The following is a 25,463-nucleotide window of genomic DNA, read 5'->3' as shown; positions in this document are numbered from 1 at the left end:
TACTACAAGAATTTATCGGTAACTTCACATGTTTTTTGACCAATTCTCTCTATTAAAGTATAGATTACAAGAGAAATGGCCCAAGGGCTGTCCCTTATTTGCTTCAGCCAAAAAGTGTGTATATATATATATATAGTTCATATTGAGAATGAAGTTTAATTTTGAAATTACAGAGTGAAATTTCAATTTTAGCACACTTTTCTGTTAATTTTTTTCACCATAAGTGATTCAATATTTAGATATTTTATTCAAGATCATCTCTACAAAGTTTCATCTAATTTGACAATGGTTTTAACTTTTAAAATTGAGATTTACACGAACGGTTCATGTTGAACAGTTTTAATCAATTCATTGATTTAATCTAATTTCAATACTTTAACGATGTCTGAATTGGATGAAATTTTGTAAAAATAATCTTAAATAACATACCTAAAAATTGAATTACTTATCTTGAAATTTTTTAATTGAATAATATAATAAAATTAAAACTTCACTCTTTAATTTTAAAAGGAACATTCACCTCTAGATACTGCATATATATTATCTTTTTAAAAACCAAATTACGGGGCTAAAAGACCCAAACAGAACCATGCGCGTTTATTTAAGAAACCACAATCCGAATTCTCTACTCTTAAAAATCTCCGCCTCGCCAGTGAGCGCCAAGCCACCGCCACACTCTCACCGCCGCATGTAGACACCACCGCCTTCAATGTCCTCGAACGACCAAACCCTATCCTCGCTACTATCCGACCTTCTCTTCTCCTTAGACGGCGCCGTTTTCGGCGCCATCACCGCCGCCGCTTCCATCAACTCCTTCCTCTCCTACAAATCAACCTCCTCCGCCGTCCGCAAGATCCGCGAAGCTCCCTCCGTCAAAGTCTCCGATCTCCGCTTTCTAATCCCCGACGTATCGCAGCCGTCCGATGCCGCCAAGCTCGTCGTCCTCCGCGGCTGCGTCCAGGCCAAGCCCGGCGCCGACGCAATCTTCAAGAGCCTCAAGTCCAGCGCCATCGTCAACCCTGAGACCAGCGAGAAGACGTTCATCGACGCCGTCATCGTCGAGCGAACGCAGCGGGTGAGCTTAGTGATCCTGATTTTCTTTCCATTTTAAGCAATTTTCAGTTTCAGTTATTGATTTCGTGTAATTGAATTGGGAATTGTTAATCCTGAAGCTTATATATGACGAGTGGATGAGCTTGTTTGGGCTGACGTATGATTTGAAAGGGAGATTGCTCAAGATGTTTTCTCCAAGTGAATCAAGCACGATGAAATCGGTAGTTCAAATCATATATGTGAATTTCGGTGGTTTTTGAGTGTATAAGAAGTTGTTGAAGATTTGAAATTTCGATAATGCTTTGTTTCAGGTTCCATTTGTGCTTGGTGAGACTGGGAGTTCGGATTTTGTTGTGCCGAATTTGAGTGGCTCAAGCCATCCGTTGCCTCTTGTGACTGTCTATCAGCAAAAGCAGCTGTTTAATCTCAATCCCTATACATTCCTGCAGAGAGTTCTTTTCCATGATCACCCGGTGAGGGATATGTGCTCTCGGTTATTTGCTTTGTTGTTTAGTAGATTGACAATTTGGTGATCGCAATTCCTGTATTGTGTTTTGAAGATTGGTCTACTAGATGAAGAGAAGGTACTTCCTGTGGGAGTTGAAGTCAGTGCTGTTGGCATCTGCAATTTCCAAAATGGGGCACCAGAAATCAAGTCGTGTAGTGATCTTCCCTGTTTTATGTAAGGATTTTATCTCCTCGGAATTTTAGTGGATTGTAGTTTGGATATTAGAATGTCGTCACTCGTACACTGGAAAATGTATTCTCTTAATCTTGTGCTATATCTGTGACTTCTTTTTTTGTGAATCTCGGGGATTTGTGATGACTGGCCTTGTTGCTTTTAGTTGTAGTCAAACAGTATGTGATTTGCCGTTTGTAGTTGGATATTAGAATGTTGTTAGCCACACTCTAGCTAATTGTATTCTCTCAATCTTCTGCTATATCTGTGACTTCGTATTTTGTGAACATGTGAGGCATTTGTGATGATGATAATTGCCTAATTGGCCTTTTTGCTTCTAGTTGTGGTTAAACAGTGTGATTCTCACCGTATTTTAGGTCAACTGAGACTTCTCTTCACTGTTAGTACTACAGGGATTGCCATCTTCAAATTATTTGTTACATATTTCTCTTTTTGATGTTTACTTATTTTGTTATTTGCTCTTTGAAATTCTGACTATTTCCATATCTTTCACTGATTTGTTTATATGTGGCTGTTGAAATGTGAAGTTGTGCTTGAGAGTCACCAGTCCTGAAAGAATTTTAGCTTGTTTATACTTTATCGGTTTTTGTGTAAGTAGATATATATCAATTATGTACCTTTTGCAGGTCTTTGCTGGATAAGGATGAGTTGGTTCTCTATCTTGAATCAAAGTCAAACGCTAGATTCTGGGTTGGGGTCGGTTTTGGTTTGTTGTCAGTTGGAATCCTCTGCTACGCTGCTGTTAGGTAAACTATCACACAAAAATGTTAATTCTTGTATTTTGTTGGTCATGCAGATTCTTATTCAATTGTGATAGCGAATAGATGTTTCCTAACTTCCTAGGCTAGTGTAAAGAATCACCTTTATGGTGTTGGGTGATTTCACTGTCGGAATTAGTGTACCTTCTATGGCGTCAGTGTTAAGCTCTTAATTTTCTGCTTCTTTTCACTTGGTTATTGTATGTCTTTCGTGAATTAGAATTCTAGCCTCCATTGGCTTGTTTTCAACCAAAGCCTATGTCTTGATTCTCCTACTGGGGAAGGAAATCGTAAATATCTTTATTTTGCCTTGCTCTTAGATCTCAGTAAAATAGAATACTGTCTGATTGTCCTCTCATAGTGTCCAATAGCGAGACAAGCGGTTTGTAGAAACAAGAACTGAGATTTGTTCATGTCCTTCAACCTGCAGCTTCCTTTCTTTTGTTTTCTCCCTTTTTATTTTGTTGTTTCTTGCATTGATGATCACAAAATTAGGAGTTTGTTTAAATACATAAATTTGGCGAATACTGTCTTCAGGAATTGGCACAAATTGAAAGAATGGAGGCAACAAATGCAACAAAGTCAAGAACAGCAAGAAAGCGATGCAGCTGAAACCATTGCTGCTCTTCAATTTGAAGCAGAAGATGTGGAAGATGAGGAAGATGGGGACGTATTTGATGGGCAGTTATGCGTCATCTGTCTGACAAGGAGAAGAAGATCGGCCTTCATTCCATGCGGGCATCTCGTGTGCTGCCATCTCTGCTGTATATCCGTTGAGCGGAGCACGTCACCCAAGTGCCCGGTCTGCAGGCAGGAGATCCGCACTGCGATTCGCATATATGACTCTTAGTTGTAGTTTTATAGTACTAATATACACGAGGTTGGATGTAAAGTGACTGTTGATAGTAGGCATGGAGTAGTTTCCCCCCACGAGTTTAAATCACTTTAGATAGTTGACAGGGAGTAGTTTCCTCCCATAAGTTGAAAAGGATTCTCATGGAGTAAAGATGGATGTATGTGTATGGTAATCCAGCTTTGGCTTCTGAAAGCCTATAAGAATTCGAAGTGTACGTGTTGAAGAGTTTGAAGTAGGGGTGAGCATAAAAAAACAGAAATCCCGATCCCGTCCCGATTCCATCTCGAAATTCATAGGGACGGGACGGGACGGAGGTCTAAAAACGTTCGTCCTGTCCCGATCCCGTCCCGTTTCATAATGGTGGGATGAGACGTGGGACGAATAATTTCTATCCCGCTTCGTTCCGTTCCGTCCCACTTTTAATAAAAACTTAAAAATTCTTATATATTTGTATCAAAATGAAATTAATTTATGTTCTTAATAACTCCAAAATTATATCAACTCAAATAATAATGGTAAATTATAATATTTTGAACATAATATGCATTTTTTTTGTTAAAATTTCATTATTAAATGTTACTTTGTTATGAAAAAGTAAAAATATAGGTTTTTATTTAACTTCATAGGAAGGTGGGATTTGTCCCGTCCCGTCCCAACCGGGATTAATCCCGAGTGAGATGCATTCTTAAAAACCCTCGTCCCGTCCTGATCTCGTCTCGATTCAAAAGAATGGGATGTGACGTGGGATGAGCCCCGTCCCGTCCCATCCCGTCTCGTACCCACCCCTAGTTTGAAGTCCCGCATCGCATATGAGGGTCCTCCTTACCCGTTTATAATATGGGGTAAATCATGTAGGATAACACCACTGGACAAAGCGATTGAGCTGCAATTCTTGAAGATGGATCAGGCCCAGGAAAGTCCCCGGGCCACTATCTGCAGAAATGTAGGCCTGTTAACAGATTTTAACTACTGTGTTGGAGACCTATGAGGCTGAGACACGCGTGAGGCCTTCTTCAACCTAGAGTATCTTGGCCGATTGATACAGTAATTCGCTTGGTTCTTCTGGGCCTACCTGAACGGGGCTTATGCTTCAGTGGTGGGAATATTTTTCTGTGGTCTTGCTAGGGTCAACTGATCCTCCTGGCTGTACTGTGGCTACGTCAATGTCTCCGCACTAGGCGGATTGTATGCATAGATACCACACTATCTGCTGCCGCCAACGGTTTGGGTGATTATTACAACGGCAATGAAACTGGCAAAGTCTAACACAACAAGTAACAATCACAACAACTTTTTGAATTCTCTGATTAAAATTCATAATCAACGGCGGATCCATTCATGGTTGAGTCTAGGCAGCTGCCTAGGCTGGGTTTTTGTTTATCACCATAAATTTTATAGGTTTGCTCCATGTAAACTTTGTTTCAATGGCAGATTGGACAAAATTTGGAGAGGAAGAAGACATGTAGAGTTGCAGACGTCCTTTTTAAATTTTTCTCGTGGTTATACGTCAAGATGGTGTCATTCATAATTAATGAGAGTCTAATAACGACCTCATTTCAAATACTTCCTCTGAGAAAAAAAAAAGGATGTAAGGTCAGTACTAATAAGATTGAAAGTCTGAAACGACCACAAATGTATTTGGGACTACTAGAGTTTCTCCCATAAGAGTTTTAGATACAAACCATGTAAACGATCTCCCCAAAATTAAATTCCTTTAACGATCTCTCTGAGAGCTTGAGATGCCAACCTCATTGATTTATTTTCGTTCTGTAGTTCTATCAAGTAAGTGTTATTCTATCATGCTCCATGCATGATTCAATTAAACCATATTTGATCATATTATGCTTTTCCATTATTGTTTTATCGTTATTTGTTTATGATGCAAACATTTTACTTTGAGATTAAATATTTAATGATGATATTTTGTTCATTTAATTGAATTGATTAAACTATATATGCTTTCAAATTTACTGGTTATACGTGCTATTATAACATTTGGTGCTTACTAAATATTTTTTGATTTGGTTCAATTGATTGCACTACGATTGAATTTATCTTAATTTTAACTAGGTTGATAAAAAATTTCTAGATCCGCCACCCATCAACATCATCAGAGTCAGAGTTGTGAGGGCCCGCATTAAACAGTGCCCTCTTTTGCCTCTGAGATCACATAACGTCTCTCTGTTGGGGCAGCGGAAAGTGTTATGATCAGTATTCTTGTCGCGCACACAGCAAAATTGAAGCTTCGCCAGGACTTGTTTAGTTGCTTTGGGGCATTCTTCCGTCAAATGGACTTTCTTATTGCACACCATGCAATAATTATAGTACCTCCTCCTGTTTTCATTGCCGAGGCAATGACGAGCGTCATGATCTGCAGACATGCATAATGCGCAAGGAATCTGTGACAAAATGGCTTCACTCGGAGGTGTTCCAACAACCTGTGAACCCTTGATCGGACCCATCTGGATGAAGTTAGAGATTTCTGACCTTCCAGTTTCATTAGCAGCCCCTGCAGGTGAAAATCCTATTCAGAATAGAACTAGGAATTTATTGCTTATATAAGCCAAGACAAGGAAAGACAAGAACCAGTTTTCAAAAACAAATTGACCACCAAAATAACCCTTCAAACATAGAAAATGTAACCCTCCTTCTCCTCATATACTCAATCAATTGCACAATCAAAATATATAAACAGAAATCGAATGAGGATCCTCAATTTAAGAATGAGTAGTGGACATGGATCAAAATATATATAAACAGAAATCAGATGAGAACCTTGGATGAATTTTGGGTCAGGAATCTCGCTCAGCCTAAGGCCCTTTTCTGATTGGGTCAGGTGGGAGGCACTCATGGTTGGGATCAGATCAAACAGAGAGCCAGAGAGGCGAAGGCTCAAGTCTATATAAGATAATGATATGAAAGAAGGAATTCAGTTCTTATCTAGGTTTACACGTGGGCCTTTTGGCCTTGTTGTTCATCGCAGAGAGCCGAAATGTATGTAAACTCGGAGAAAGAACTCATCGTCTCATTAGCTCTCAAATTTAACCTAATCAACCTCTCTCAGTTATAACTTATAAGCAACCACGTCTAACCAGCCGGGTCCTGATATATTCCGATCGACGGATTCGCCTCATGATCTTTATGAAGAGAAAAATTACTGTATGCGGTTAACATGTCCCATATAAAGATGGCGAACAATGCAAGTCACTCAAGTCAGCCTGCTTGAAAGGTTAGCCGTAAAACAGTATACAAGTTTCCTTCCTCGATCTCAAGATGGAAAATCTGTGCGGGATTGTCTTTGTTTTGAATACATTGTGTATTTTCAGTGTGTTCCAGCCTTCCAGGTCCAATCAGGAGAGGAAGAGATAAAAGCACTGGACGCAGATAACCTGTTCGCTAAAATGCCAGAGAGACAGGTCGGTGATTTTTAACAAATTAATAAGTTAATTGAAATGAACACATCTCTGTATTGAGAACTCATTTGCAGGGTACTCTTGTCTTAATAACCATTTTACGTATGAATCTCAATTTCAAATACAGGTATTGAGGACTATTTATCATGCATGAAACCCAGCTGAGTACTGTGTCATAGCTCTAAGAGAAAAGGATACAATCCTCAACAACAGATTGCTTCAAGGTCTGACTCGAACATTTCTAATACATATGCCATTTGGGATTACTTTGCTATTTAATTCAGATTCAGAAGTAAACCCTATTTAACATGATCAAACATTGAACACCGTAATTTATAGAATCCTATAAAACTTTAAAATGTCAATAATCGAGTGCTAAAACATATCACTGAACCGCTCATGATAATAAGCCACTAGCACACTTTTATTTTGACGAGCTTATTAAAGGCTTAATACGGTTATAATCGAGTACAATACAGACTACAGAGTGACCTGTTATAATAGAATGGGGCTTAAAACGGGTATTGTAGCCCCTTTCTCGATTCTTCAGCACTATCACATCTTCCCCTGACATTAGATGTCCAAGCCTTGGGATGGCTTGGGGTAAACCCCAATATTTTCCCAAAATCTCTTTTGCTAACTTTTGCTGTTCTTCCACCAAATAAAACTTCCCCTATTCTTGTACCAAAACGAACTTTCAGTTTCTGGGGGAAAAATGCACTGTCTGATTTAATAGCTGCCAGCTCTCTTCTGTGGATCGCAACCAAATTTGGTGTGGTGGACTATCAGCTGAAATTTTTAAAGAACAAGAAAAGGTGATATACTGGATAGATTTCTTGTGGGCTGATATGCATTTTACTGTCGATGACATAATAATTATAATTATTTAAGTAAATTTGATGATGGTAATTTCCAATACCAATTGTAGAAATGTGAATAGAAGTTCCCAAACAATAAACATAACTAAGGAATATAAAACCCAAGGCAAAAAAAATTTTAACCAAAGAGAACAATGAAAAATGCAAATAGCACCACAAGACACGAAGTGTTTATTGCACCATCAGTTTTGCCCTTACATAGCCCTCTGAATTTTGGATCTGTTCAGTTAAACCAAGATGTGCCATAAGAAGCCAGACATGAGTAAGCAGCTCTCCTCCTCGCCTGATGCTGAGCATGATCCGATCCGCTGGGTTCGTTGAACGTTAACGATAAAAAGTAAATTCAATATTCATTTTGCAAAAGTAATAGAATTACATAAAATTGGATCAAAAATAAGAAAGAAATTTGGCATTGAAGGCACACGAAACATAATCGAATTTGGATTGTTCACTATAGAGGTAGATAGCTACATCCCTCATACTGATGTGATGAAGCTAACTTGTTGAATATAGATGCTTATGTCAAGTAGTATACACAGTACTGCATCCTCTTTGTGCTGCCACTGACCATGTCCTGATGACAGTTCTTCGTGTCACCACGATCAAAGACCTTATTCTCAGAATAGCCAGTGACCATGGTCTCAAAATGTTGCCCAAGGATGCTTGGCAAATTTCCGAATGATCCCCATCTAGATATATGATGCCAAAGCAAAGACTCTTTTAGAAAATCTCCGAATGTGATGTGTGTGTGTGCAAGTCATTGCGGGCAGTGGCGACTGTGCATCCGGTCTGAATGAATGTTAGGTAAAGAGCTAAGCATGCTCCAAGAGTTGAGATGCCCACCAACCAGCTACTGAAATGGTGGTGTACCAAGAAGCCTCTTATTCTTCCATACTTGGAACTATAGTACTCATTGACATCTGTAACCACCTTGTACAAGTAGGACATGGAAACATCCGGACTGACCTCCTTGCAGAGGTTGTTGACGAGTTTCGCCACCCTCCTGTTGCTGCCTAGAGAGTGGTGCAGGACTCCATGGTAGTGCAGAAGCCCTACATCCTTGGCCGAGTTGATGAGTCTGTCGAGGAAAAACAGATAGGATGTAACATCTTGGTTGCAGTTGGGGTCACATTTTTCGAATGCAACCATGTTTCGAAACAATGTGCCTCTGTGATCATCAATGTGTATACGAGGGATTGTGAGCACCTTCCCCCAACCCCAAGGGCCTCGACCGAATGTGATGTCCAATGGCCCGCGAGAGCGGTCTGTTGTGAACTTGACTCCGGCCTCCTTAAGCTCTTGTATTGATAGAACCTGTTTGGTTTGTTTCCCTCGCTTCAGGACTTGCACTACTGGACCGGTGGAGCAGTCTGGACTGATTCTGTTGTGGAAAAGATGAAGAAAGTGCTTGCTGCTGCTGCTTTGACATTGTTTTGGTGCATAATGCTGCGGTGGTTCGGTCACAACATGTCCTCGCAGTAGAGGCTTGAAGAAACGAAGGGTTAGTGCTTCCAATTTCCAACTTGCAATTGATTTTTCATGAGAAGTAGTGCTTGCTTTGGTGAGCTGAAATAATTCGCGCAAGACAAATAGAGGAAGCTGGTTTTCTAGCTTGATCAAATCCCGGCGCAGTGTTGGAAGCATCCACCTTTGAATGATGGAGGGTGTGTGCTCAAAATGGGGCTGCAATGAGTCCTTGAGCAACCCTATGATGAAGCAGCCATCAATCAGCATCATCTTAACAAACTCCTTGCTGCTAAGCTGGGATTGTCCCGAGTAGCAGCTCCTAGTCTCTGCCTCCATTTCCTCCATTGCCTTCTTTGCACCATCCAACTGATCATGGTAGTTCTGTTGAAAGACTCGCCGGAAGTATGTGTGTTTTAGCTTCTCCATTTCTTGCAGTCTTTCAACGCCGTGATGGTAAGGACCGATGGACACTATGCTTGGTTCGAAAGCCTTCCTGTTCACTTGATGCATGGTGCTAGGAACCCTGTAAATACAAGTCATGGAGTTAGTACTACTCCCCCTCCCTTGATCTTCGTGATTAAGAATACCCTCGAGCTCTTCTGTCAATGATGAGCTGCCACCACAAACTTCATGGAAACCTCTTGCTAATAAGATTTTTGCATCAAGTGTAGCAAAAGTGGTACTAGCCATACTTCTATGAAGTGCCTTTCTGCGAGATTATCCATCTACTTGCAACTATAAGGTTTCCCTTCCCCATTTGAATTTGGGATTGAAGAAAATCTTCAATTTTCCCAGAAGCTGATGGTACACTTATATATTTAACTCGATCGAAGTTAACATGTGAATGTTGTATAATTTAATGAAGTCCACTCTTGATGTACTCAAAGTCTTTCTTTATTAGTGTTTAAGCCGCTGGAGAAACAACTGGGTAGGCCTTATCATTTAGCCCGCGGACCCGAAAAGTCCGCGGAGGCCTACAAGCCCGACGGACTTTTATCCAGCCCGGCCCGCGAGAAAGCCTGCTTCCATGGGTGGAGGGCCGGGCTTAAATTAGAGGTGTGAAACCCGGCCCGGTCTGTGGGCCCGGCCCGTAAAAGCCCGCCAAATAATAAAATATTATACATACATATTTTATTAGGTTTAGAATAAAACTATTGCATTATGAAGCAACTATTAAGGAAACTTCTCGGGATCGATCGACACCAGTCGATATGATCGGTATATATATTTAGTGACCCTGTAAAAATTTCAACCAATTCGGAATTCGTTTGACCGTCGGAATTTCCGGTAAACCGAAAACAACACTAATATGTCATAAGGAAAGACCCATTCCCAAAATGTGAACACCAAAAGTCGTTTGCATATCTGAAATCACCTAATTTTTGTCACCGATTGTGTGCGGTCGCACCAAGGAAACTCATTTGGCAAAGCCCGGTCAATGAGGATTTTAATATGTCAAGTCGTCTTTTTCTTTGTTGACCGTAGGTACGGGCGGTTAAACAATATCCAAAACGGACGAAATTTTTACAGGTTCCCTAAATATATATACCGATCACATCTACTGGTGTCGATCGACCATATTGCGAACTATAATTATTGATCGCCGAAGCGTCTACTAATGTATTATAACATTTATATTAGGTTTATATTAAAACTATCGCATTATGAAGCGACTATATGAAAGAAACTTGTCGGCATCGATCGACACCAACCGATGTGATTAGTATATATATTTAGCGACCCTGTAAAAATTTCATCCAATTCGAACTTAGTTTGACCGTCGGAATTTTCGGCGGAATTTTTGGTAAATCAAAATCACCACTAATATGCCCTAAGGGGGGACCTATTACAAATATGCGAATGTTGAAAGCCGTTTGCATATATGAAATCGCCTAATTTTTGTTACCTATCGTGCGCGGTCGAACTGAAGAAATATATTTGGCAAAACTCCGGTCAATGAGGTTTAAATATGTCAAAACGCCTCTTTTTTAGTTGACCGTTGGTACGAACGGTTGACCGTTGGTACGAATAGTCAAACCATGTCCAAAACGGACGAAATTTTTACGGGTTCCCTAAATATATATACCGATCACATCTACTGGTGTCGATCGACCATATTTTGAATTGGAGTTGTCGATCGCCGAAGTGTCTACTAATGTATTATAACCTTTATATTAGGTTTATAATAAAACGATCACATTATGAAGTGACTATATGAAAAAAAACTTATCGGAATCGATCGATACTAGCCGATGTGATTAGTATATATATTTAGTGACCCTGTAAAAATTTCATCAAATTCGGACTTCGTTTAACCGTCGGAATTTTCAGTAAATCGAAAACACCACTAATATGCCATAAGGGAGGACCTATTACAAATATGTGAATGCCGAAAGCCGTTTGCATATATGAAATCACCTAATTTTTTTTACCTATCGTGCGCGATCGAACTGCAGAAATCTATTTGGCAAAACCCCGGTCAATGGGGTTTAAATATGTCAAAATGCCTTTTTTTTTTAGTTGACCGTTGGTACGAACGGTCAAAACATGTCCAAAACGGACAAAATTTTTATGGGTTTCCTAAATATATATACCAATCACATCTACTGGTGTCGATCGACCATATTTTGAATTGGAGTTATCGATCGCCGAAGTGTCTACTAATGTATTATAACATTTATATTAGGTTTATAATAAAACTATCACATTATGAAGCGACTATATGAAGGAAACTTCTCGGAATCGATCTACACCATCCGACATGATCAATATATATATATTTAATGATCATTTTAACATTTCATCCAATTTGGACCTCGTTTAACCGTCGGAATTTTCGGTAAACCAAAAACAACACTAATATGCCTTAAGGGGGAACCAATTACCAAGATGCGAATGCGGAAATTTGTTTACATATTTGAAATCATCTAATTTTTATCACCGATCGTGCGTGGTCGTAACGAGAAAACCATTTGGCAAAACCCTGGTCAATGAAGTTTTATTATGTGAAAACGCCTTTTTTTTGTTGACCGAAAATTCCGACGGTTAAACGAGGTCCGAATTAGATGAAATATTTACACGGTCCCTAAATATATATATCGATCACATCTATTGGTGTCGATCGACAATATTTTAAAACTAGAATTTATTTGTGACTTTTGTTTTAGAATGTTTTTAAATAATTCTTTTATTGTTTCGAACCCTTAAATTAGAGTATTATATTGTTTTTCTAATACAAACCCGTAAGGCCCGGCCCGGCCCGAAAAATCCCGCAAGGCCCGCCTTAGGTGGGCGGGTTTGAATCTTCATATTTTTGAAAATACCCAACCCGGCCCGCCCCGCTATTTATTTAAATTTATTAAAGCCCGTTGACGAGCCCTACAACTGGGTAGCTTCACAATTATTACAAATATATAAATTTGTTCCACTATTTCAACTGATCTCTGACTCTCTTCTTTCATAGGATGGACGACTTCATTCTACTTCTTATATTTAGTTGGTGAAAATTAGGGGTGGGCACGGGACGGGACGGGGTTCATCCCACGTTTTTGAATCGGGACGGGACAAGGGTTTTTAAGAATGCATCCCACTCGGGATTAATCCCGGTTGCGACGGGATGAGACAAATCCCACCTTCCTATGAAGTTAAGTAAAAACCTATATTTTTACTTTTTCATTAACAAAGTAACATTTAATAATGAAATTTTAACAAAAAAAAAATGCATATTATGTTCAAAATATTATAATTTACCATTACTATTTGAGTTGATATAATTTTGGAGTTATTAATAACATAAATTAGTTTCATTTTGATACAAATATATAAGAATTTTTAAGTTTTCATTAAAAGTGGGACGGGACGGGACGGGACGAAGCGGGATATAAATTATTCGTCTCGTCCCACTATTATGAAACAGGGCGGGATCAAGACGGGACAGACGTTTTTAGACCTCCGTCCCGTCCATATAAATTTCGGGACGGGATCGGGATTTCCGTTTTTATGCCCACCCCTAGTGAAAATAATCTTCTCTAGTACCAAGCCAGCAACACAACTTTTTTTTATCTTTAAAAGGCTCTTTTTTTTAACACAACTTTTTTTATCTTTGAAAGGCTAAATCTTAAGAATAGTACAGGAAGTTTGGTTCACCGATAATTATAGTAATTTAGGGGCCGTTCTGTATGCGACTACAAAACTGTTTTTCGTATTATGAAAACCAAATACGACTTAAAATGCGTTTGGCTTGTTAAATCCCAAAAACACAGGAAAACACTTTTCAGGATACAACTCAGAGTTTCCATGCAAAAATGGAAAACGACTTTTGCTTGTTTTCATTGTTTTCAGAGAACAACGAATGCAAACATATAGGAAAAAATTGACATGCCCAAATCAGGATGACTCGTTATGCCTATGAACTCGTGCCCATCGTTCCTACCCAGTTCTCAAACTTTCTTTCTCAACAAACAATTCCCCGTTCTTGGTAAACTTTCATCGCCCGAATCCTATTTCTCCATATAAATGCTGATTAACATACATAAACTAGAGAATTCCAGTAGGATATAAGAAGAAGAAGAGACCATCTGCCAGACTGCAAAGTCTCCTCCATTGAGCTATTGCTCTTCTAATCTTATATGGGTTGTGGTCTTGTGGATCGAACTGATCATCAAAGAGAACAGAGATTGAACAATCATTCGTTAATTAACTATAAATGAGTTTAACTGCACACAAGAGAGAAAGCCAGAGCAACTTCTTTTGCATAAAATCCATAAAGCATTGGCCTTGATACTTGATAGAATCGATCAATCTATCAGAGGGAGAGGTGGGAGTAAGATCTACAGGTGTGAGGAAGTGAAAAGGCCTTCCATATATGTTTATAATTTTTATCACTTGGATTCTTGTTGTAAATCAGATTTTCAAAAACTTCAAAACTATACCGAATGCATTCTTAGAACATAAAAACACGAAGTTTCATCCATTGTTTTCATTTTATAAAATCATTTTGGAAAAATAGTTTTGTAAATTGCTTACCGAACACGCCCTTAAGTTTAAAACTACCAAATAAGTACATGACCTAATAAACGTACACCAATTTCAGCACACGCCCGTAATTACATGTTCAAAGTCCAAACTAATTAGGGGTTGTTGCCCAGAACGTTCTTTCTTCTCCACTCTCTGCCATGGCTCATGAGGAGTGCTCTCCATGAGCAATCTGTCCAAATAGATGAGATTATGTAGTGGCCCAGAAACAGCTCCAGATCTCTGTGTCCACTATAATTCAAGCTTCCATCTCCACCGTGTTGTTGGCGGTCACCACAAAGCCCTTTCTGGCGTTGGAACCCAGAATTTTCTCCAACTTGCGAACCACAAGGCACAAGCCCAACGACATCGAGAGCATACTTGTTGGCCATGAGAGCTCCGACGCCCATCTTGAGGCATCGACGGAGGGCGGCCTTGCGCGGCTGGAGGTGCTTCGGGGGGAAGAGAGAGCAGGATCTGGCCGGCGTTGTTGGATTTAGTGGAAATTAGTGGTTGGAGTTAGTGGAAATTAGTGGAATAGTTAGTGGAAATTAGTGGAAATTAGTAGGTAGAATAGTGCTAGAATTAGCCTATATAATGAAGTGTAATCTGTAAATGAATCATCAAGCAATACAATCATACCATTTCAAGTTGGTATCAGAGTCTCTTTGTGCTCTGTTTTTCTCCTGGGTTTTTTTTCTTCCCGTTTTTATCTTTTTTTCCGGCCGGTTATCACCTCCGCTGCGTCACTGCCTCACCGCTGCCCTCCGGCCCTCTCTGACATCGCCGCTGCCTTCCCGACGTCGCCGCCTGCTGCTCCGGCACCGCTGCTTCCTCTCCGACCGCTCCTGCCCCGGAGCTGCCGTTGCTGCTGTCTCGCTCCTGCTGCCCCGCCGGACGTCGCCGCTCCACGCCAGACGTCGCAGCTCCTCGCCGGACGTCGCCGCTCCACGCCCGACGTCACAGCTCGCCGATCACAGCCTCGCTGATCCTCCCCGAGGATTCTTCTGGTTCTTCCCCGACGTCACATGGGTATCCGACCCTTTTTTAGCCCAGCCCAGCCCAGTTAAGTGCGACCCGGCCCAGCCCAGCTCAGCTCAGTCCGACCCGGCCCAGCCCAGCTCACTCCGACCCGGTTCGCCTGACCCGACCCATCAGTGCATCTTCACCGACAGTTCCAGTGCACCGGCGGCAGATTCTTCTCCATTTTTTGCCTCCTCTACACTTTTTCCTTTTCCATGGGTTCTGGACACGAAGCTGCTGGTTCTCAGACCTCTGATATTCCGACATTCGAAGTATCTGTGAAGGGTTCTGACAGTGGTTCATTTGGGGGCGCCAAACTAAACGGCACCAATTTCCGTAAATGGAAACGACTCATGACTGCTCATCTTTGAGGCATGCATAAAATGGGACATGTCACCGGCGTCACTAAGGCTCCTAGTCCTACGGATATTGTTGCCTACACTAAATGGGACGATGACGATGGTCTTGTCATGTCTGTCTTGTGGAAAGCAATGAATGATGAGATAATTGATCTGGTGGAGGCCTGTCCCACTGCACAGGCAATATGGGAGACACTAGCCGGCTTATATACTAATGACTCTGATTTCATACAGGTTCATGAGTTAATGTGCACAGCTTTAGCCATTCACCAGGATGGGCAACCGGTGGCGCACTATTTCACCAAACTAAAGAATATTTGGGCTGAGATTGATGTGAAACGACCTTGCATGATTACAAATCAAGAGGATATTGTTTGGTACTAAAAGGAGAAGGAGCTTGAACGAGTTCACCATTTCCTAAAAGAACTTGATGCCATACATACCAGTGCGAAAGGCGAACTGCTCCGAATGACTGAACCACCTAGCCTACTCACAGCTTTCACCTATATCCGAAAGGATGAGTCTCAGCATGAGAGTATTCTTCAGGCTCCGGCTATAGTTTCCAGTCTCACTGTTCATGCTCGTTCTCCAACACCACCCCTCCTGCAAGCCACCTCTACTCCCTTTCATCGACAAGGACCACCACCAGGCTTCGGGAATCAGCCCCGCCCTCCTTGCTCCTTTTGTCATGATACCAACCATGCTCGTGCGACCTGTTGGAAATTGTATCCACACCTTAGGCCTAAACGGCCTAATCATCGTCCACAGCCAAAGGCCGCTCTTCAATTAGTTCCAGAACCAGATATCTATGGTGTGGTTGGGCATGATCATCATACTACGGGAGGAGCACCTACGGCCTCCATCGTTGGTCGTGGTCAAATTGGTATGGCATTCAATATTTCTCACTCTGTTAGTTTTGATACATGAATTATTGATTCTGGTGCATCTGATCATATGACTTATGAAAATCTTATTTTACCGTATTGTCCCCTCCACCTGTACCCTATGTTACTAATGCTAATGGTGAGGCATTCCCGGTGTTAGGGACAGGGTCCGTTCGTATTACTCCCACCATAGAACTTCATAATGTACTCTATGTCCCCGCTTTATCACATCATTTGATATCTGTTCCCCAATTGAACGCTGACGCCCAGTGCTCTGTGACCTTTTTTCCTATGTATGTGATATTTCAGGATCTTCTCACCGGACAGGTAATTGGTCGGGGGTATCTGAGGGGCCGGTTGTTTCATCTGGATCTGACATACGCTGGGGAAAAACCAGGGGGACAGTCTCGGACCGCTTTACTCTCCACTTCTGACAAGCTAAGTGAAGTTTGGTTATGGCATCGTCGCTTAGGGCATCCATCTTTTAGTGTTATGAAAACATCCATGCCTTCTTTGTTTATTAGTGTGGACGAGTCTTTGTTATGTTGTGAGACCTGTGTTTTTGGCAAGAGTCATCGATCTACTTATTCCCCTAGTACTTCTCCTAAAAGTTTTCTTCCTTTTGAATTAATTCATTCTGATGTTTGGGGACCCTCTAAAGAATCAACTGTATCAGGAATGCGTTATTTTGTGTCTTTTATTGATGAGTGCACACGTCTTTCATGGATTATTCTTCTTAAAAATAAAGATGAAGTTTTTCCAGCTTTTCGTACCTTCCATGCCTCTGTCCAAACCCAATATAATGCCACCATTCGAGTTCTTCGTTCTGATAATGGGGGGCAATATGTGAATCATGTCTTTCAGGAGTTCTTTAACACACACGGAATTGTTCATCAAACAACGTGTCCTTACACACCTGAGCAAAATGGGGTTTCTGAAAGAAAAAATCGTCATTTACTTGATATGGCTCGATGTATTCTTTTTAGTGCCCACATGCCTAAATACCTTTGGGGTGATGCTGTCATTACTTCCGCCCACCTCATTAATCGTCTTCCATCTCGTGTTCTTCAAGGGAAAGTTCCCTATGAGGTGTTTGCATCTCATGTCTCATTACCTTCTTTTCATAATCTTCCTGCCCGTGTTTTCGGTTGTGTCGCTTTTGTTCATCTTCCACAACATCAGCGTTCTAAGTTGGATGCCCGGGCAGTTAAATGTGTGTTTGTTGGGTACGGAGGCCATCAGAAAGGGTACCGGTGCTATCATCCTCCTACTCGGAAGTACTATGTCACTATGGATGTTACCTTTTTTGAGGACATGAGTTACTTTTCCTCTTCTGATACTGCTCTTCAGGAGGAAATTCCTATTTTGAAGAGTTGTATCATGGAGAGGGGGAGACAAATGAGCCAGTCGATATGGTAACAAGTTCCGTTGAGATTACCAAGGTGTCAGCCACACAGGCACCACCAGAGGTCGTCACTCAAGAGATTCAGGCACTAGAAGCTGACAACACAACTGCCCCACATGTATCCCGTACTACTGTTTATACCCCTGACCAAAGCTCTCCTGGTACAGAAGATCACTCATCTGAGGTTAGTCATTCTATTGAGGCTAATAGTAGACAATATGTTTTGCTAAATAGGTCTACTCGAGGTCAACCCACAAAAAAAATATGAACCTACCCTTCAGACTAAAGCCAAGTATCCGGTGGCCAATTTTATATCTACCAAAAGATTATCTAAGTCATATGAGTCATTCGTGAATCAAATATCTACTGTATCAGTACCTAACAAAGTGCAGAATGCATTGGGAGATCCAAAATGGAGGAAAGCAATGGAGGAAGAGATGGAAGCATTACAAAAGAACAATACTTGGGAGCTTGTACCTCTACCATATGGCAAGAAGACTGTAGGATGTCGATGGGTGTTTACAGTGAAGCACAATCCAGATGGGTCAGTAAGCCGGTATAAAGCACGCCTAGTAGCAAATGGGTTCACCCAGACATATGGCATAGACTATGATGAGACATTTGCACCTGTTGCAAAGATAAACAATATCCGGGTATTGCTCTCTATCGCTGCTAACTTGAACTGGCCACTTAGGCAGTTTGATGTTAAGAATGCATTCCTTCATGGAGAACTAACAGAGGAAGTATACATGGATCTTCCACCTGGATATGTGGCCACTTCTCCAAGTAACTCTGTATGCAGATTAAGAAAGTCTTTGTATGGTCTTAAACAGTCACCTCGTGCTTGGTTTGGAAGATTCTCACAATTCATGAAGAAAATTGGCTACATGCAGAGTAATTTAGACCACACATTGTTTCTCAAACACCAACAAGAGAAGGTAACAGCTCTAATCATATATGTTGACGATATGGTAGTTACTGGTAATGATACTATTGAGGTGGACAGATTACAAAAACAGCTTGCCACAGAGTTTGAAATGAAGGACCTAGGTACACTCAAGTACTTCTTAGGAATTGAGGTAGCCCGGGGAAGTGATAGTATATATCTGTGTTAGAGGAAGTACATCATTGATCTACTAACGGAGACAGGTATGTTAGATTGCACTCCAATTGATACTCTTATTGAGCAAAACCATCGGTTAGCAGAGTATCCAGATCAAGTGCCCACTGACAAAACTTGTTATCAGAGGCTAGTTGGACGCCTGATTTATTTGTCACATACCAGACCAGATGTTGCGTATGCAGTAAGTATAGTGAGTCAGTTTATGCATAATCCGAGTATGGATCACATGGATGTTGTTGTGAGGATTTTAAGGTACTTGAAGTCAGCTCCAGGGAGAGGAGTAATATTTTCTAATCACAACAATATCCTCGAGATTTGTGGCTTCACAGATGCAGACTGGGGTGGAAATATTACAGATCGAAGATCCACATCAGGGTACTTTACCTTTGTTGGAGGTAATCTTGTTACATGGAAGAGTAAGAAACAAAATGTGGTAGCACGATCTAGTGCTGAAGCAGAATACAGAGGTATGGCTCAGGGAGTGTGCGAATTGTTATGGCTTAGAAGTTTGCTACAAGATTTGGGTATTAAGCATGAATGTGCTATGCAGCTGTACTGTGACAACAAGGCAGCCATTGATATCTCCCATAATCCGGTGCAACATGATCGTACGAAACATGTGGAGGTTGATCATCATTTTATAAAGGAGAAGCTAGACGCGAAGATCATCAGTTTTCCTTTTGTTTCTACAGAAGAGCAACTTGCCGATATGCTCACAAAAGGAGTGTCTAAAAAGGCCTTTTATGATTCACTTAGCAAGTTGGGTATGGTTGATATGTATGCACCAACTTGAGGGGAAGTGTTGGAGTTAGTGGAAATTAGTGGTTGGAGTTAGTGGAAATTAGTGGAATAGTTGGTGGAAATTAGTGGAAATTAGTAGGTAGAATAGTGCTAGAATTAGCCTATATAATGAAGTGTAATCTGTAAATGAATCATCAAGCAATACAATCATACCATTTCAAGTGGCGTCACTGTGGATACTCAGAGCGATCGCGCACCACATCTCTATGGAGTATGTATGTATGTATGATCCGGATTGGAACATGGTAGTTTGATCATTTGAAATTGTTATGTTGTGTTACTGAATTAGGGAGAGAAAAGGAAAGATACGAGGGAGTCTTCTTTTTTCTTACTTTCTTTCTTTCTTTCTAGCTATCATCTTTTTGACACCAACATACTTGACGTAAATAAACTTTGCGACGGGGGGACATGGAGAAGAGTGGGTCCAAGCTGGAAGTGGGAATAGGTTCTGGGGTCTACGTAATTCTTTTTGTTTCTAATTTCTATTGTAGCTCCTGGTCTTCACGGTCGCTTTTGTACACAAAAAGGTGAGCCTGATTATTTTTTCTTTTGTTGTGGGAAAGATATACAAGTGACTACTAAAGACTTCTTCGTTATGCGGAATGCTGATTATGATTACTGGTTAGTGATAGAATCAAGGATTAAAATTTGGGTGAGAATGTAAATAATGAGGATCTAAAAATTGTAAATTTCGATGGAAATATTGGGTAAATTTTGATTTTAAAAAATAATTAAATAAATTGATGGAAATTTATATAAAAATATGTAAATTTTGAATGAAACTTTGAAAAATATTTATTTGATCAATTATCTACTGTATGTCCATAAAAATTATTATATAACTAATAGTTTATAGTGAGTTATAGTAATTTGAGGTGAAATAACCGTCGAACATTATTAAAAATTTACTTAAAATATATTTATATATATTTACCCAAAAAGAAGGTAGATCATCACGCTTTATTTACATATGATACATTAAACATGAAATTATATGAGTGATTTAGAACCACATAAATGATCTATGAGATACAAAATTTTCACTATCTTCATTATGTCCTTGAGTAAAATCCTGAGCATATTGTGAAGAATATTCATCAAATGATACATCTTCTTTATAATTTTACATATATTGACTTATACTCTAATCATAGGGATTATGAGTGATTGACTGTGGGTTGTGGTACTAGTAGTTCCCGTTCGGATCAAGTATTTTCGACTTTGACCATAACCATAATTTTATGAAGATTGTGCATCAGATTGTATCCATATATTTTCACTTGATTGCATCTCATTGGAAATAAATATGGTGGATAAGTCATGTTGTATTTCCCCCATAAGGGTAAGGTCCATCATTGTTTCCTCCAGAGAGGTTTGATTCCCCTCAACAACTAGTTTGGTTTTATTTTAATTTTAGGTGAATGTTGAGACATGTAATGCAATATATAATAAAAATAGTCATATATAACAATAAGTTGGTGTAGTAGAGTTAACTATAACTTTGTGCTTACAAAAGGATGGATCAGATATTCAATTCTCCTAACTAGTTATTTTTATTTTATTTGAAGTTGGTCTGACACGTAGCGATATTATGAAAATATCGGGAAATTTCGAAAGTTTTCAGAAATATCGGGTAATTTCGAAAATTTTCATTATAAAATGCTTGGTATGTAACATATATATCCATATACCGAATAATTAAAACTTTCACAGAAATATCGAGAAAATTATAGATATTTTAGTCGTTGGATAGAATGGCGCGTCAGATGTGATTACAGGTTAAACATTCATGACAAACTTGATGGGAATACGCAGCGATTGAATGGACTTGGATTTAAGAGCACAGGCAGACACTTGATGAAAGATAAAAAATACGCAGACAGAAACTTAAAAATCAACTACAAATACGAAGTTCAAAACAAGCAAGCCTAGCTAGCTAGCTATCAGAACTATCCTGTGCCACCAAGGACTCCCTTGAGCTTCATGATTTGAGAAGGATCAAGGAAAGTTGTTTGCCCCACCAATGAAGTAGGCAAATCATTAGCGAAAAGTGCGAAATCGAGGATTTGGAGACCGGGGCTGGCACTGCTAAAGCTAACAATGCCCTTGGCATGTATCTTAGCAGCATTTACCTGAAAGTGCAAAAGCCCTTGCGGGAAAACCATGACATCTCCCTTTTTAAGAGTCTTCAAGTAAACAGTGTTGGCTGACGAAACAAAGCCAGCAGTCATAACACCCCTCATTACAATAAGAACTTCTGAGGCACCAGGATGGGTGTGAAATGGGATAACGCCGCCCGGTGCAAGGTCAAGCCTTGCCAAAGAGAGGCCAAGACCATTCACACCCGGAAATTGCGCGACAAATGCCGGGGTAACAGCAGCTTGGATTATGTTGGTGGTGTTTCCGGCTTTGGCTAGGCCAGAATACACGAAGTCACTGACAGTGACTTTAACAGGGTTCTTGCAGGAATAGCCTGCAGGGCTATCAGGGCCAGTTAGATCCGCAACACAGAAGTCTTGGACAGAAGCATGCGAAGAGGATAAGAAGATGAGAGAAAAGACGAAGAGAATAGTAGTGTTCTGGAGCATTTTCGCAGGCATGCTTAGGGTTAGTGAGGGGATAGATTTGGTTGGGTATATATACAAAACTTCCACGTAAATTGGTTGTGAAAAAGTTGAGAACAATCCTATGCATGCACTGGACACAATGGACTAATGAAAGGAAGAGAGCCACTACTTGATGATGCGACCCCGTTCTGCACTGGACATAAATCTGGTTGTCACTTTTGTTAGTTAGGGAAGCATTCGTTTTCTCCACCATGTGGAACAACTGGCAGGACTAAGCTAAATAAGACGTATAATCGATAATGGGATTGCATGAATTGCTAACTAAAGGAAGTCTTATAGACCCAAACAAACGCAGACTGATGATAATGCTGATTAAGATGGATAATTCTTTGTCTAGTTTAGAGTTTAAACCAGTATATCAGAGGAGAGACTTATGATATTATTGGACGTGGTCCTTACAGCAGCACATGGGAAGAATGAAAGGGAAGACGTACTGGAAGTGCATAAATAGACAATATGACAGCTAAAATCTTCAAGGAGAATTGGTCCCTAGCTTCTTGAATGGCAACCATGGAATTCATGTGTGGACTACAGTAATTCACGTACTCCAGCAGTCCAGCTAAGGCTATCAATTCCCCACCGTAGGAAACAAAAGGGTGAAACTGAACAAAGCTACTGAGAAATCAATGAGATTGAAACCAAAACATGAAGAGTACTGTCTAGCTAGAAGGATTCCCGCAGTGACTAGGAATGTTAACATATTAACATTAATTTAAGTCGTTAACAAGATCTGTTTCTGTGAGGTTGTCGTGTGGCTCCTGACAATCTCTCGTTCATGAAGATCATCTAAAACATGTATGGAAGATGATCTATCTGACTGGACAAAATCCCTCTACTTTTAGGGAATATCGATCGATCGATCAGTTGAAGTCAACTCGACTCAAAGAATTATTCGATATTATATGGCATAGGATTTGAATGCCAGGACTCAGGCCAGGCAGATTTATCAAGGTCGAAGGTAATCGTTGTGGCTCCTAATATATGCCCAAAGATCTAGCAGCAATTTAAAGACTATTTATATGTCGAGTAATTATCTGAAGTACTTGGCACCCAACTAGCTTTATGCGCAATCGCTTGGAAAATACTTCAATTGCTATATGTATAGCTAGGACCTTTCAGGCTCCGATATTTATTTGATCTTTTATTTTTTTATTTTTATGAAAGTCATATAATGGGCACCCAGGAAAAAAAGTAACCAATCAAGTAAATAGTTGTCAAGTGGATCCAACTAGTTTTACACGATTAGCCCTTTGACGGGCTCAAGTGAGTCCTTTACACGGTTTAAGCCCACTTGAATTTGGTTCTCCATGCTTTTGTAGTTGTGTACAACTTTAATTGTAGGTTCAAGAATCTGTTTCTTTTATGGGAGTTTCTAAAACCGGTATTGGATATTCTCACTCAGTAGACTTTATTTTTATTTTTATAAATACTTAAAATATTATTTTTCTATTTTTTCGAAAATATCCATAATTAATATATCATTATTAGATACTAAATCAATAATCTTAATATCTTTATAATTCTACTTTTATACAATTATTATTAACAACTCACAAATTCTTAAAAATTACATAATCTATATTCTCAAATTAATTTTCTCTTTCACTCCTAAATTCATAATTACTAATATTGTTCTCTTTTATTCATTCATTGATTTGAAACTCACCAAATAATAAAAGAAACACAAAAAATTCTAACATCTATTGAATAATTTTTTCTCTTATATCCTAACCGAAGTTTATCAAAAATTCTACGTAGCATTTCAATTGATACATGAAGATTAATAATGTTATATATTATTTTTTATAACAATCAAAAATAAAATTAATTAAATCATCTTATTCAATTTATTATTCCAAATTGGGGATTTCCTAAAATAAATAAAGGTTTGACGAAAAAGGAAAAAAATTATTATATTCGCTATTTTAAAATAGGCAAGTTGATAATTCTCTTATTTTTTTCACTTTTATATGACTTTTTAGTAATTTCACATGCGTTGAAAAAGTCAAAACGAAATTGGGAAAAGAGAGAGGTTTAACTGCTGTTTCGGGAGGTATGAATAGAAGCTCCCTTCTTTTATTAAAGAACGTTTTGGCCGGAAACAATAAAACAGTACTACTACTAGGGGTGTACTTGGTTCCAACAGTTCGATTTTTTAGTACTCATTGAAAATGAAACTGATGTCTTGGTTATATGTTTTTCAAAATCGAAACCAGAAAAAATATATAAGTTAATCTAAATTCGGTTCGGTTTCAATTCGGTTTCGGTTTATGTAACCTATAATAACTTTTTGCACTAGATCAACTAGAAAATAAAGATCAAACTATTTACGCTCATGAAACACGTAATTAGTTTAACACGTAATTAGTTTAACACGTAACTAGTTTACCAAGTAAACTATAATGTGGTAAAGCTGAAACAACAAATAAAATCAATTAAATTAAAATTAAGTACTTATACATAGATAAAAATTAATTGTAATTTCTGAAACACAATTAATATGAATGAAAACAAAATATAAGGGACTAAGAAGAATAAGTTTAAACATTTAGAGACCATAATCATGTACGTGCAAGTCTATCATATGCTACCATTAACATATAAAAACATGATATACACCCAATATTATATTAAAAATTAATAGTTTGATACATATATATATATATATATATATATTCATTCGGTTTAGATCGGTTTAATCGATTTTTGACATGAACGAAACCGAACTAATTAATTTAGGAAAATTTCGGAAACCGCTCTATCAGTTTCAATTTTTCGGTGCGGTTTTGATCGGTTTTTAGTTGTTCGGTATCCAAAAGTCCACCCCTAATTCTACTAACCTGAAGCTGGACTTTCATGAAGAACTTGAAAATGCACTAAAGCATGCATGGTAATATACGTCAGTAGTATGGAGTGACATAATGAAAAAGAAAACTGGACACAGTTTTGCTATAATTTTGGGTCGCACCCATCTCTTCTGCTATATAATCTTCAGTTTGGTTGATCTCGTAAGTATTAGTTAGTTGATAAGGAAACTTCAATATGCTGATTGCTGAATGTCTCTAGCACTGTGAGTTTTTACTTTTCCTTGATCTCTCTGAAT

The 25,463-nt window shown here is 39.3% G+C and overlaps 2 protein-coding genes and 1 pseudogene across 2 annotated transcripts; 1 reads left to right on the top strand and 2 right to left on the bottom strand.

The window, feature by feature from the left end:
• The first annotated feature begins 610 nt into the window (after positions 1 to 610).
• LOC126798309 (E3 ubiquitin-protein ligase SPL2) lies at positions 611 to 3,563 on the top strand. Its single transcript, XM_050525234.1, has 6 exons — positions 611 to 1,075; positions 1,173 to 1,274; positions 1,365 to 1,526; positions 1,614 to 1,735; positions 2,380 to 2,499; positions 3,049 to 3,563. The coding sequence occupies exons 1-6, from the start codon at positions 710 to 712 to the stop codon at positions 3,359 to 3,361; spliced, it is 1,185 nt and encodes a 394-aa protein (XP_050381191.1). The 5' UTR covers positions 611 to 709; the 3' UTR covers positions 3,362 to 3,563.
• Positions 3,564 to 7,759: 4,196 nt separating this feature from the next.
• LOC126798306 (UPF0481 protein At3g47200-like) lies at positions 7,760 to 10,028 on the bottom strand (annotated as a pseudogene).
• Positions 10,029 to 21,591: 11,563 nt separating this feature from the next.
• LOC126798320 (auxin-binding protein ABP19a) lies at positions 21,592 to 22,348 on the bottom strand. Its single transcript, XM_050525250.1, has one exon. The coding sequence runs from the start codon at positions 22,331 to 22,333 to the stop codon at positions 21,683 to 21,685; it is 651 nt and encodes a 216-aa protein (XP_050381207.1). The 5' UTR covers positions 22,334 to 22,348; the 3' UTR covers positions 21,592 to 21,682.
• Between the last annotated feature and the right edge of the window lie 3,115 nt (positions 22,349 to 25,463).

The sequence above is a fragment of the Argentina anserina genome, chromosome 6 (assembly GCF_933775445.1).
Source record: "Argentina anserina chromosome 6, drPotAnse1.1, whole genome shotgun sequence".
NCBI classification, from domain to species: Eukaryota; Viridiplantae; Streptophyta; class Magnoliopsida; order Rosales; family Rosaceae; genus Argentina; species Argentina anserina.
The sequence above is the reverse complement of the archived record's forward strand: the minus strand, read 5'-3'. Positions and strand labels throughout refer to the sequence as shown.